The sequence below is a fragment of the Lycorma delicatula genome, chromosome 2 (genome assembly GCF_047948215.1).
Source record: "Lycorma delicatula isolate Av1 chromosome 2, ASM4794821v1, whole genome shotgun sequence".
Lineage (NCBI taxonomy): Eukaryota > Metazoa > Arthropoda > Insecta > Hemiptera > Fulgoridae > Lycorma > Lycorma delicatula.
In genome coordinates, this window is record NC_134456.1 from 73,410,226 (window position 1) to 73,425,536 (window position 15,311).

The window sequence follows — 15,311 nt, forward strand, 5'->3', positions numbered from 1 at the left end:
CGCGTGGACATAATTATGATCAAAACTGACTCCCATCTCGTGATTTGGTTATAAAACTATTGAATGAATTCATCCTGAGTGGTGAATACATCCACATCCTTAATAAGGTGTTGACCCACCTACCACCCCTCTTGTCGGAGTCATATTGATGCCCTCGACCTTCGCAAAAATATCCTTGCTTATCTGTTCAGCAGCACCACTATCAGACCCCACCTGTATGTGGAGGTCCTCAACCCTGGCCCTTACGCGCGGAGAGAATCCCGACTTCACCTGGCGACACAGCTTCTTTCTCGGCTAATTAATTATTAGGGCTTAATCAGTACGACTAAGGTCAATTTTGGAAGGTCTTGAGCAGATGACTGTGCAGCAAGTTCTTGGTCTGCTGTCAATTTACCCTAATGAGCCAGGTCTTCAATCCATGGTGCTTTACAAAATACCGCAGTGTGGTTTGGGTGGTCGACCCTATCCGTCAGATCAATTATCCATGCAAATCCAGTACCCTCTTCTACACCCCAGTGGTGTCCTCCACCAGGACTGAAGATTGGTGGAGAACATCCTCAGGTCAGCTCCGAAGGTCCTCATCAGTAACACCATTACCAATCATTCGACGGAGCTCCGCACCTGACCAGGAAGCAGTCTGGTCAAGATCCACGGCTGGAGTCTGCAAAGCCATGTCTGTGACAATGAAATAACATCTGGGTTGCCAATTCCACCATACCTGGCGTAGTTGGTTGTCCACCTGAGGCTCCACGATTATTTCATCAAGAACATCTTGAAACATCTTCATCATATGAACAGAAGCATTCATATGTTTGGAACACTTCCTGATTTCTACTTTTGTGTTTGTATGCTGCCGCACAAACGAGCTGAACTCTCTAATGTGATTAAACAAAAAAGTCATGTTATTATTAAAACATCTCTTCCAGAGTGTAAGGCTCTTTGCATCACCTGCACTCCTTTTCCCCCTCCTCATTGCAGGAGACGTCCTGGAATGACCCACACTTTTCTAATCTACAGGCCTCTTCTGAGGAGTACAAGGAACTTCTACCATCAGCCTTGAATTTCTTTGTTTCTTCTGCAACCGATGGAGAAAGGCACAATCTCCGTTTTCCAGATGTCTTTGGAATCCCTTACCCCACTTCCATATCATCGTCAGACCATACTGGAAGAGGTGGGAAGTCCTCCCCAAGGCTGCTACCACCAGCAAATCCAACAGCGACTAAAACCGGTGAAGTGACAGCCTGCCTCCACCGCTAAGCTGACGTGTCTTTCTTCTCGGTTTCTCTGCGTTTTTCATCAGTCGCTCCTCACGCCAAAATTCCACAATATCCATTTCCATTGGACTAACGGTCCCGCTGCTGTCTGAGGGGACCTCACTCACCAAAACCCAAGAATTCCCTCCAACCGGTGGGGATGTACCCCCAGACCGATCTGGCTCGGTCATAGTCCAACAACAACAAAAAAATAGATTAAAGAAAAGTAGTCTAAAATGAAACAAAACTAACAAACGAATGTAAAGAAACTGAATAAATGTAAACAGGCTCTTAGCAATGGGTAAATACCCGTAGCAACTGTAGGTAAAAACACAACTCTCCCTAATAATGTAAATGCAAACTAAACTGAATAAAATGAAATGAATCACAACTAAAATAACAACAAACAAACGCTAACGAAACAAAAAAATAAAGAAAGGCAACAAACACGGCATTATAACTCAGAGAAGACACAATCGTACACTATGGGATCTCAGCTGCGAATCCCAAACTAGTACAACATTTAAACTTTAAAGGTTAATTTTTAGTGTTCTCTATAAGACTATCCTTCACCAATAATCGCAGAATCTTTTTTTTTTAATATGAACGCTTGTCTAATTTTACATTTACATTCTTTTATCGTGCACAGAAAATAAGTATAGATAACAAAAAAAATGAAAGCGGTCTAAAATTAATGAAGAAATACTTGTTCCAAGTGTTTCACATCATTGGCCAGTATTCTTTAACATGATACAGGTATTGGCTTATTAATGTGGCCTGCTTAGCCCCAATCATGACCATTGTAATATGTAGAGCAGCCTTTTCACATCAGTTCCTACTTCTTTTTACTTATAGCAGCAATGAATTAATCTCAACTTTCTAGAGATGCTCATTGTATTCACAAGTTATATTTTTAGCAGTGCAATTCATTTTTACTTCCTTGTATAAAGTAAAGGAAGTATTGTGATTGCAAAACTATCTGGTTTTCATATTTCAATGGAAATATCCATTTTGACTAGTTTTGGCGTGACACGTGTATGTATGTATCTCGCATACCTCAAAAACGATTTGCCGTATGATGTTGAAATTTTGGATTTAGCACTGTTGTAACATCTAATTGTGCACCTCCCTTTTTGATGGCAATCGAAACCAAAATTTTAATTAAAGAAATATTTGGATCTTAGAGGGAAGGCACATCAGTTCGAACCATATCTCCTTTTGATTTTTTATATTAACCTTTTTTTTAACTTCTCTTTAATTTAAATATATTGATTTAATAATTATTAACCCATGATTATAAAAAAAAATTACAAAAAATAATTCAATGATAAAAAAATGAAAATAATATTAGTGAAATGAAATTTTATGTTCTTTTAAAAATGTGTAAATATTATTTAATAGGCATATATACATATGTGTATGTGTAACAGATTTGGTGAAACAAATGATTATTTAATATTAATTGAAAATTATAATTGAGAATCGTATTATTTTTGGATTTCCTTGGCAAATTCTTATAAAAATTGTATATTTATTTTTTAAAAAAATCATTTTATTTAATTATTTGACAGAAAAATAAAATACATTTTTGAATTGTATTCAATTTAAAGTGATTATCGAACAAATTTTTTTCACTATGCGTAATATGCACAAGATTTCTAGTGTGTAGTATAAATAAAAGTTAATAATTAAACAATTTCGTTTAGTGAACTCCTGTATACTGGTTACAAATATTAATTTTTACCTTACCCTGTAGAATAATCAGTTTTTATTATTGGATTATTTGGTAAACAATTTATTTAAAGAGTAATCAAGGGACTTTTACTCTAACCTAATATTTCAGGCAAGATTATTGAATTAATAATTGTATAAATATTTGATGTTGATAAAAACAAATATTTTAGCGTTGTGAACTGTCCACTTTTATTACAAAATTGGAGGATCGTATCTCACTTTCAAATGAAATAAGTTTACATGAAGTGCAGCAAAAATGTGTATATGTAATATAAAAGACGAACAAGGAAGTCATGTGGTGTCCATATCAGATTTTTTGTTATTTCTTTTCATTGCAAGGCTAGCTTCATCTGTTTATCTGGTAAGCATTGTTCCCTTTTTCTTATTTCAGTTATTTAATATTCATTGGGAATTTTTTGTGTATTGATGTTTAGTATTTACTTATATATAAAATTATTATTTTCTAATACTTGTCATCTAAAGATTAAAATACAAACTAAATATTGACCAACATTATATATTTTATTTTACTTTTTTCATTCATTATTTTTTAGTAAAATCTGTCTTTAATTCAATTCTACATTAGTGTATGTTATAATAATTGTATCAGGTCAGGTAAAAATTATTAGAATTTTAAAACATTACAAATTTTTTTTTTAAGATTATAATATAACTACATCAAGGGACTCCAAACCAAGTGGTTCAGATTTTGCTAGGCTCAATTATATATATGTATACTTGTATTTTTTAATTTTCTCCCTTCGTATAAAATAATATTTCAATATTTTTTTTATTTATTTGCAAAATATGTATTACTTATTCTTTTGTACCATTCTGAGAATGATCAAGTGTGTCTGTGTGTGTTTTATTTTTTTACAGAAAAAGATAAAAGCTAAATTATAACAATCTTGTATGATGATTTAACTACCAATTTTTAAAAACTGCTCCTCTTTTTGACAAGCAATCTGATGAAAATTATGAAAACGAGTAGGATTTTATGATGAGATTATCTATGATGTTTTGCTGGAAAATCAAGGCTTTTCAGATCAACCTGGTACTTCAGTTTTCATTGTTACTTCCCATACTTTATCCTCTCAAGTCCTGGTTCATCTCCTTCTTGACCCAATCCCTGTTCAGGGGAGCCTGCTTCTGTTTCACCTGGTAATCCTCTTCCCAATTTACTCTACCTGATCTTGACTATTCTATTCTGCGCATTTGCAAATTCATCTTCTCCTTTTTACAAATATGCCTTCTTTTTCAAAACCAGGATACAAAAAATTCCCAGCAGAAAAAAGTCCAGTATTTTAAAAAAATTTTTTATATATTCAGAAAGGAATATTCCAGTTGTTAGTATGGGAGACCAACAGTTTTGCAAAAGTATTATTTCTTTGGCAAAGTGTAAATTTAAGAACTCGAATTACTGACTGAAATTGTATTATTGGCAGAAATAGAAAAATTCTCAGGCTTCTGTTTCAAATGAGAATTATTAAATTAAACTGGTAAATTTAGAAGTCATTTGGCTTAACACAATACTTTCTCTGTTCAAAATATATAGCCTCTCCTAGAAATCTTTCATAAGTTGAAAGAAATCCTGGATCAAGACAAAAATGTACGCATTAATGGCACTGTGGAGAGGATGAATTTCATTTTATTAGTATGTACCAAATAAGCCATAATTATGGCATCAAATGGTAAATCCTGGCTGAACCTTGTCCCATCTCATCAGTGTTTTTCAATTTATGCTGGTTCTGCTGATTAAGAAGTCAGTGAACAAGTAGTCATGAAATTGATGTCTTGCTTTCTGAGGAAAGTTTGATCAATTAATATCAACAGTTTTTATAATAGGTATCAGTTTTATAAGATTGAAAGATATAAAGGATGATTTAAATCTCCACTGAATATTCAAAGGATATAATAAAGCATCTGTATATTGAATGGTGCATGAAAATCCAAGTTGTGATTAAATTAAAGTGCTTGGGAGGTATAGATAGTACAGATTAAATAAAGCCTTTTCTATTATATTATATTTTCCTATGAAAACACTATGATGGTACAAAAACACTTTGGTTACACAAAAATAAGATGGCAATTCAAAGCATCCCATGACAGACTTGCTAGGCAAAGTGAGAAGGGAAATGTTTAAATTTTCCATTGTTTTCATCTACCCAAATATGTGGTTAAATATCAATATGTTTTCACTTAAACAGAGTGGTATCATTCTGATAATGAATAAGAATTAATCATTAAGTACTTTAACAGATCTTTTTTTGCAACAACTCTAGGAACTGGCTGTGGAGTGTATAACTTGTACTTGAAGTGACTGCTACCTCTTGTACTTAAGATCCTTTACATGAGTTAGCCACAAGAAGGACCGAAACAGATAGAGTAAGGTCATAGATTCAGTATCATTTAGTATCAAGTAATGTGTCATTTAATATTTCAACTAAGGTAAATGTGCATCCATATAAAATAGAAAAAATAACTGATAGCATACAATTAGCTAAGTATAACTATTAATCTATGAATTGAAAATTTTTAAATATGACACAGTTTTCATTTTTATTTCATATTCATTGTTGAATTTTTGGGAATTACTGCATCATACATACGTATATATTTTTTGAGGGTTTTGATTTATTACTTTATTGTTAAGTAAAAATTCTATGAAATTATTAACATATATTGTATGCACGGAATTATATGAATAATTTACACAAATATTGTAGAACTTTAATCATATAAGAGGATTTGTAAATTAAAATTAAAATGTATTATATTTAAAAGCTTTAAATTAAATTATGTAACAAATATATTTTGAAAAAAATGTTTATATATATATATATATATATATATATATATGTATATACATATTCTTTGGTTTTTGTTCATTATTAAACAAAAAATAATAATTATTTAAACATTTTGTGACTAGCTGTGTTTCATGACACTTTTAAACAATATATATACATTATCACTTATTTCAGTCAGCTGTGCACCCATTTCGTTTATGTAGTAATTTATACACAAGACACTATATATTATGCATTACATTTATACATAACTTCTTCTTTCTTTCGGTTCACTTGATATTATTTCTCTTCTTTTCCACACAACTGCTCGTTTTGGTTCAGATGTCTGTGTGGAACTAGCTGTTGGTTCTGTAGTGCTGGTTTCACTCGGAATATCAGATACCAGGTGCCTGGTTTGATGTCTTGCATCAGTGTATCGTCGTTTTGTATGCTTTTTATCATCTTCTTTCTCTACTAGCGTAGTACTTGAGGTAGTTGCAGTTATTTTCTTTAACGGTTGTGATTTTGATGTAGTTGTGTTTACCTTTATCATACGTTCAATATCTGCAGTTTTTGATCGCAATACAGCTCCACCAATACTAGATATACTTGTTGAAATTTTTCGATCAGCCGATTGTATTCTGTCTCCTTCTTTAACGATTGGAATAATCCTTTCATTTGGGTAAGTAATAATAGAAGAAGAACTTGCACTTTTTGATACTTTTCCACTATCACTACCAGTTGAAAGTAATCTTTGGTAAGCGCTATCTTTACTTCTTCTTCTAGATGAATCGGGTGTGACTGTTGGTTGAATGTAACTAGATTTTACATGCTGCACTTCACCTGCTGATTTAACAGTGACTCTTTGCAATATCACCTGTCGGGAATCTGTCGATTTTTTTGTGGGAATGCTGATCCTTGCTGTAGTTGGTTCCTCCGGTATGTAATTTACACTTGTTACTAAACCATCAGGTGATGTAGGCGGTGTGGAAGCCCAAGAAGGAGGGGAACTATAAACACCACCTGAACTATAACTACTTGCAGATGGTGTAGTTATTCTTGGTGGACTGCTTAGTGCTGCTGATGATCCAACAGCTGAGTCATAACCTGGCCCGCTCATTTGCGGTTGGTATTGTATTTGATGAATTTGTGTTGATGCTTGTGATGAATCTGAACCAGAATGACTTCGAGTTCTTTGTGATGATGAGGATGTTGTTCGCACCATACCTGCAACATACAATAGAATAAATAATTAATTGATGATTGATTAATTAATAATTAGTAAAACAATAAAATGGTAATTAATTAATTACACGTCTATATCTCTTTATACTGGCTGCTTCAAAATTAGAGGTTACCTAAAATTCATAAACCTAATTTTCTAATTGTCCACTTAATAATTAATAAAACTTGAAGAAGTAAAATAAAACAAATAATCTCAAAAAACAACACCTTATCCACCAAATTCAGAAAGTAAAAACTAAACACCAATAGTCGACTTTTGCAGGGTCCTGTGTCATCAGACTGTATATGACCATTGTAAGGAATATTTTCATCCAAAATTATTCTGAATATGAGAACAAATGTATTCACAAACAAAAGGTTTACCTGTGGGTTCATTTCACCTAATTTTACAATTATGTTAGAGATATTTTTATACAATTTTTGAAAGTATTATAGTTTACGATATATTGGGTACATACCAAGAGCTATATGGATTTCATATGTAAATGATATTTTGGTCATCTATAATCCAGTTATAAATAATTAGCATTTGATCATTTTAAACAAATAGCATTACAAGACATGCAAATTCTAATCATCCATGGTCATAAAATACTGGTACATATAAAAACCTGATTTTTAGAGCTATACATTATACAAGGAACAATGAAAACGAACTAAAAAAGGAAATAAATATAATAAAACAAGTAGCAGTATTTAATAGTTTCAACAGTAAAATTATAGAAAAGGTATTTAAAAGTAGAGAATAAAGTACTGTGATAATTTTACAAAATTGCAACATGATAATAACACAGAGATTATTAATAGTTTTTTCTTGGAATACAATTATACAATTAAAATAATAGAAAAAATTACTAATATTTATGATAAAAATTAAATGTAAAAAACTTACAAACCAAATAACCATATTATAAAATATTTAAGTAATAATAATAAAATTGAGAGAATTTAAGGAGAATATATAAAATTAAATGTAATGAATGTAATAAAATTTGTATTGGTAAAACTAACAGATCTTTAAAAAAAAGACTTATAGAACATTACAATGCTTAGAGAAACAGAAAGAGAGGTGTGTCTAATATGGGCTATTTGTTGCAATGTAGGCATATTATTAGAATAATTTAGAAATTTTGGAAGTTTTTAACAGTAAAAAATAAATGAGTATACCTGAAAAATATTATATTTATGAATTTAAAAAAAAGTATGAAATGATTAATCAACAGATTGTTTTTGAAGATGATGTTTTAATTAAAGATGTGGGTTGTAGCAGTTGGCCAATGTTTATGAACGTAGTTGTGATATTTAAATATACATCATGATTGTATTTTTCAAATAAAATTTGGTCAATCAGGTCTTTCTGTTTCAATTTAATGCGCACTAAACATTTTTCATTGTTTGCACATATTTTGCATTGTCATAACAATTAAAGTTTTGTTTGGGGTGGAACAAACTGCATAAGTACTGAAAAAATAATAGTAAATGGTTTATGCTTATACACATGGTGTTTCATTAAAGGAAAAATATGTTGATGACATATTAGTGATATTTGTATAATGAAAATATAAATAATGATTGTTATATAATTAAAAATAAACTAAATATATATTAAAAGAAAATTTAAAGTTTACAAATGAACTTGAAATAAATTGCAACATCAATTACCTAGATAAAAATATTGTAAATAAAATCATAAATGATGTTTTTAGGGAACCAAATTATAATTTATATGCAATTAACAAATCTTCAAATATTCCTTGGATATGCAAAATAAACACAGAATTATGATCCACAGAGTGCATGAGCACACACACACACACACACACACACACACACACACACACACACACACACACACATACACATACACACACAAAATTATAATAACAAAATGAAAAAAGAGATTCTATATATAAAGACTATTTCAAATATAAATGGTTATAACAATAGATTCATTGATAATTACTTAAAAAATATTTAAATAATAAAAACATGATCGAAAATCCACTCTTATAATCAATAATGATAATAAATATAAATATATTTTATCTCACAGATTGATTACTTTCAAATATCAAATCAGTAATACTATAAATATCACTTATATATTTCATAAAAATGGATATAACATTTTTTATATACCAGGTAAACCAATAACCTATACCTATACCTCAGAGAATTCAAAAAAAGGTTTTTGGAGCACTTTAACAATTATAAAAAAGGAAATATTAAATTTTCAAATATTTTATCTTTTAAAGAATAAATTAAGATTACCGATATTTATAATAATTTAGAAATAAATAACAATAATAAAGAAATTTATGTACTGTAAAAATACCACATTAGTAAATATAAACTAGTAAATATATACTTAAATAATATGATAAAACTAAATGATATAATATAAAATACCACTCATTATCTTAGCACTGTAGATAAAAGAAGTTTCAATTTACTGACACATGTATATATGTACTAATGAAATTTATTTTAAATTTAACATTTTATTTTTATTCTAATTAATGTGTAATTTATATTTTTGACTGCTGAAGATGGGATGACACTCCAAAAGTGCTACAGTTTGGTAAGTGTTCTTACATTTTCATTCTGACCGTATCTATCTGGTGGTTATAATATTACAATTGTTTAAATAATAAATTATCTATTTTGCCTCAATTATTTATAAAATCAGCTGCTACAATAGTCAATATTTTACAAGCTTTCTGAATTGGATATTAAATCGCATATTAAAAGAAGTAAAATGATTATAATGATTTAAAAAACTTAAAAATATTGATTTGCATATTTGAAAATTTGTATAGGTGCTGAGTCCTATTATTTTTTATTACCATTTTTTTAGCTGATAGTGCAAGCTCTAAATAAAACTTGTGGTGTAATTGATCACACTACAATATGCTTATTTAACACAAAAGTGTACAGTTTAGTCTTACAACTTGGAGAAGTATAGAGTAAAATAAATAATACTTTGTTGAATTAAAAAAAAAAAAGAACTTTAACACTGAGAAAATGGTTATGGAGGGTGCTTATGTAAAATTGAATGTAAATCTAATGCATCAATGTGATTCTTGATGTGTGTAGGATGACTTCCTACAGAGTGATATTACAAGTTTAATTACCTATTGATCGATATGAAAATCTAATTTTGTGGAATTTTATCTAGAAATTCTAGAATTTAAATCTGTAATCTGGTAATTATTTTGTGTCTAAATATAAACTTCTGTACCAATCCATACACAGTTCTATTGAATGTAAACTTAATTTTAACAAAACACATATGATATTACACAGATATTTTTAGTTTTGCGAGGTTTAATCTAAACAGAAGGAAGTAGTTTTTATTTATTTTGTTTACTGTATATTTCTGTATGCTATACTAATAGTGCTATATCTTACAGTTATATCTAATTTAAAATGTAGCATTTAATTTTAATTGTAGTTTATATTTAACTCTATTATTATGTTCTATGTTTCCAAAATGTAGTTAAAAATATAGGTCAATATGTAACTGAAATTATATTCATCCATTTTTTTTTTTTCTTTGATATGTAATATTTTTTAACCATGTTAACATAGTGCAATAATTTAGAGATATTAATGTACGTATTACTGCATCCATCCAACAACAGAATGTGCACACTGAAACTTTGACTTTGGTGAAAGATGAATTGGTATGTCGAGTAGTTTGTATGGATTGGCATTTTAAAAAATTGCTGTATCTTTCCTAGTATTTCCTGAAATTTTCTAAATTGTATGAAGTTGTATATAATTTGAATTATTAGTGTGTGATCATATTGGATGCTTAAGTTGCTTATAGGGGAGCATAATAATTAACATGTTGCAAGTGTTTTAACATTTCTTACATATTCCAGAAGAAGGTGATGAAATATTGAAACTTGTGTATCAGTAAATAGGACTTGGGTGTTACACACCTCCCTTAAATTGGAAATCAACAGTTTTACAGTAATTTGTAAATAAACAGAAGTAATGAATCTCAATAACAAAACAGCTTATGTTTCAATAACAACAAAATACATTACATGTACCATATTTTGGGACAGAAATATGCAATTCTGTTAGAGCACATGCTCCATGGTTTGCTTATTGTTTAATGATAAAAACTATTAATTTCAATCTAGGGAAAAAGGATGCAGGATATGACTTGTTCACTCATTTTCTCTGTGATTATATTTATTTTATTGGATCATTTAGTCAGGGTTTAAGTGGATCAACCCACTGATTTGATGCAAAGCAATTTCCACCTCTTCTTTTCTTTAAGTAGCTTTTCAGTGCTTAGCATTTGATGAGACGATGAACTGCAAAATGAATTTAGAAAATGGCTATTGATAAAGGCGACTAAACTTAACCTTAAGTGGCTAAAGGCCACTAAAGGCGATTTCTATAAAAATGACTTACAAAAGCTTGTGTTATGCTTCTGTGAATTCCTCAATAATGATAGATGATATTCTTTGAAAATAGTTTATAGAATTTGATAAAAGTGTATCAATTTATAAAAATAATTTATTGTTTTGTTTTAACAGCCCAATAGAACTTAATTTCCTGAAAATCTTATTCAGAAACATATATTAAACATATTCTGTAAAATATGTTACTTTGCTCTTGCATTTTGTTTTAAAAATAGTAAATTTTTATTGAAGTGATACTTGCTTAATGAAATCTGCTGCCGCTCGTTATCCTCAATGAACGGAATGTCTGAATCATCCAGGTTCAGTGCAAGAGAAGTAGTTGCCGGAACTGGAATTTTTAAAATTGCTGTTATTGCACCAGAATCCAATGAACCCCTCTGTTAAAAAAATTAATAAATAAATATTAATTTGTCAACCTATTAAAACATTTTTTTAAATAATTAAAAACAATTTGGAGTTAAAACAGATTATGATCTTGCTAACAGATATCTTTAATCATATCTAATTTGAGATAATAAATCATATAAAATTATTGTGAAATTTTAACTTGATGTAGAAGAATATTTTATATCTATATTAGATGTCTCCAAGACTTCCTAAGAATATCATCTGGAATCTGTTGAGAAATATTCCTAGTACATGACATTTTTACTCCACAGAACATTATGCAGAATATCAAATGAATCTACACCAATGAAATATAAATAATGACAGTGTAAATGAAGTTCTCAGTAGTACATGCATATTCCATGTAAATTAACATAATTATTAAAATAAAATCACTAATTATTGCATTTAAATAATTTATACATTATTTTAAATAAACAACAGATAATATAACCATATTTAGATCAATGAATAACAAATATAGAACATGAAAAATAATTACAAATTGAAGGTCTGTAATTATTTACAAATATGTATTTAAATATACTTATTGAATAATCATTATCTTGTTGTTTTTTTATAAAAACACAAAAACAATCTGCTGAGAACTTTATAATTTTGTAGATAATAATTTATAATAGATTATAATTTTGTAGATTTGTAGATAGTCATGTAGATTGTCTGCCTACTTATGTATATTTTACATGCATTTAGGTACCTCATGACATTGTAGGATATCCTACATATCCCAGTACACAAAGGATATCTGGAATGGGTTCCTAATGTCCCAGGATATCATGTGCTGTATATGGTCATGATTTTTTTCTCCATAGAACTGGTTTCTGTACATCTTAAATAACTTACCGAATAATTAAGTATAATAGAAAAATTGCTCTTTTTTAAATAAATACATTTTATGCAATAAAATTTTACTAATTTATTTATCACAGTATTCTTTTGGTTTTTTTCCACTATCTGTGAGCTCAGAATAATCTGTAAGGAATATTTTATTAACGATTTAAAAAAAGAGATTGAATTTAGCATAAGATTAGTAGTTATAAATTAAAGATTGTTAAACTACTAACAGATGAGTTCATTTGATCAGTACTATTGTCTTCAGAACCCTGTCCTGTAGCGGATGCTCTTCTGGAAGGTGTATTAGAACCAGTATCGGAATCTCCCCTTCGTCTTGAACTGCTTTCCTCTCTCCATCGCTTCTTAAATATTCGTTCCCTTCCTCTTTCTTTATGCCTAGAAAAAGGTTTTACAGAATATTTACTCAATACATTGTACTATTATTATATTAATATTATATCTAATTTAATATGATTATAAAATATATCATATACATTTTAAATACTATATCAATTTAATTTAATTAATAATCCATTTTAAGAAAATAATAAAACATTATTATGATTTTATAACCAAAGAAGTCATTGAATCCTAAAAATGAATTGTTTATTTTATTCACTATTTTATACAGGGTTATCATAAAAGAATGGTGCAGTTTCAGTAATTCATAGGAAGATTGTAGGGAAATTTCTAGATGTTATATTGGTATCCCTGAAAGCCTCCAACCCAAAAGGTTGTTTATCAGCAGTTGTAACCACAACATCAGTTCTTGTATTGTTGTTGCGGTGAGTTTAGTGAGTTACTATGTTTTCGGATAAAGACAAAGCAAAGTGTGTTTTATTGATGGCTGAATTAAAATCCGTAATTTTAGTTCCACGTGCGTTTCGACGTGAATTTGGAAGAGATCCACCAGACAAAAATAACATAACACGTTGGTTCAAACAATTCGAAGAAACTGGATCAGTTAAGAAACAGAAATCAACCGGCAGACCAAGTGTACCAGACAAAACGGTTTAACTAATTAGACTATCGGCAATTAGAAGTCCTGGGAAGTCCATCCCCCATCGAAGCATCAAATTAGGTATTCCAAAATCAACAGTTCACAAAGTTTTACATAAAAAACTGAAATTACACGCTTATAAAATGCAGATATAGCAGGAATTAAAACCAGATGATGGTGTAAAACATTAAAATTTCGCTGTTGAAATGTTAGACAGAATAAGTGAAAACTAATTATTTTTAGATGATATAATTTTTACAGACGAAGCTACATTCCATGTGAATGGATGTGTTAACAGACACAATTTACGAATATGGGGCTCTGAAAACCCACACGCAATTATTGAGAAACAACGCGATTCACCTAAAGTTAATGTTTGGTGTGGTGTGATGAAAAATCGTGTTTTTTCACAAAAAAGAAAGGACCTTTCTTCTTTGCTGAAAAAACAATTAATAGAGTTGTGTATCTTGACATGTTATTGCTTTCCTCAGCTGGATGAACTCGAAAACATTCATCGACTTCATTTCCAACAAGATCGTGCTCCCCCGCACTTCAATGCATTGGTCATGGACGCTTGGAGATCGATGGATAGGCCGGCAAGGACCAATACTTTGGCCTCCAAGGAGTCCAGACCTGACACCTTGCGATTTTTTCTTGTGGGGGTACATCAAAAGCGTTGTTTATACACAAAAAATTCACGACCTAAACCACTTAAAAAACAGGATTAATGAAGCAATGACAACCATTAACGAAGAAATGTTAACTAATGTTTAGAGAGAAGTTGAGTATCATTTGGACATTTGTCGAGCGACTAAGGTCGCACATATTGAAATTTATTAATTATGTAAAAAAATGTTTGGAACAACAAATTTGAAAAATAAAAAACATAAACTGTAAGTAATTCTGTTTTAATTTAAACCATGTTCAAAACCGCACCATTCCATTGGTGTCAAGACGAAATGTAATTAACATAAGTTTGTATTTAATGAACAATCTTCATTAAATATTTACATATATAATTAACCTTACATTGGCTTTTTGATAAAATTTATTTACAAAACTTAATATAAATAAATTAAAGAGAAAAATCATGGAAGAGTTCTTACATTAGTGTTATTACATAGGTTTTAAAGCTTAGGTTAATGTATTTCTAATATAAATAAAATTATTTTTTACACTGGCAAAATTTTCCACCATCAGTTACAACTGACAATTCTGTTTTGCATCGTATTTGAATTGTAATTTTATTATTTGGATTCATTATGAAACACATTTAGTTAAAACTCTAGTTAATACTCTGCAAAATGAGTGAAATCTACTGTATACAAAACTACTAATTTTACAGTTTTTGAGAAATTTAATAGTGACAGAATAGTTTACCAAGTCACAAACTAATTTTTATTTTTAAGAAAATTGGAATGTGAGCATTAGAGAAGATCTTTATTATTGATATTAATAGATTTAAAGATCATAAAAGACTATTGTATACCATCTGTAAATATTTCATTTCAAAGAAATGTGCTTATTTCTTCCATTATTTTTTAAAAAATACTTGAATATGATGGTACATAGAATATGCCATAGGTATAATGATGATTCAAAAAAA

The 15,311-nt window shown here is 29.5% G+C and overlaps 1 protein-coding gene and 1 long non-coding RNA gene across 4 annotated transcripts in view; one reads left to right on the plus strand and one right to left on the minus strand.

The window, feature by feature from the left end:
- The window catches only part of LOC142318905 (uncharacterized), a 40,500-nt gene that overhangs the window by 11,927 nt on the left and 13,262 nt on the right, over positions 1-15,311 (plus strand). The window contains exon 2 of the long non-coding RNA XR_012755072.1: positions 5,270-5,372. This is a non-coding gene — a long non-coding RNA (uncharacterized LOC142318905). The remainder of the gene's footprint in view (positions 1-5,269; positions 5,373-15,311) is intronic.
- Positions 5,803-15,311, minus strand: part of RhoGAP102A (Rho GTPase activating protein at 102A) — a 449,504-nt gene continuing 439,995 nt past the window's right edge. For 2 of the 3 annotated variants that reach the window (XM_075355555.1, XM_075355554.1), the window contains exons 12-14: positions 12,936-13,101; positions 11,705-11,840; positions 5,803-7,003 (exon numbers count right to left, since the gene is read on the minus strand). In XM_075355555.1, coding sequence (XP_075211670.1) covers positions 6,039-7,003; positions 11,705-11,840; positions 12,936-13,101 — 1,267 coding nt within the window. In that variant the 3' untranslated portion in view covers positions 5,803-6,038. The remainder of the gene's footprint in view (positions 7,004-11,704; positions 11,841-12,935; positions 13,102-15,311) is intronic. The other variant, XM_075355556.1, reaches the window with a different exon arrangement.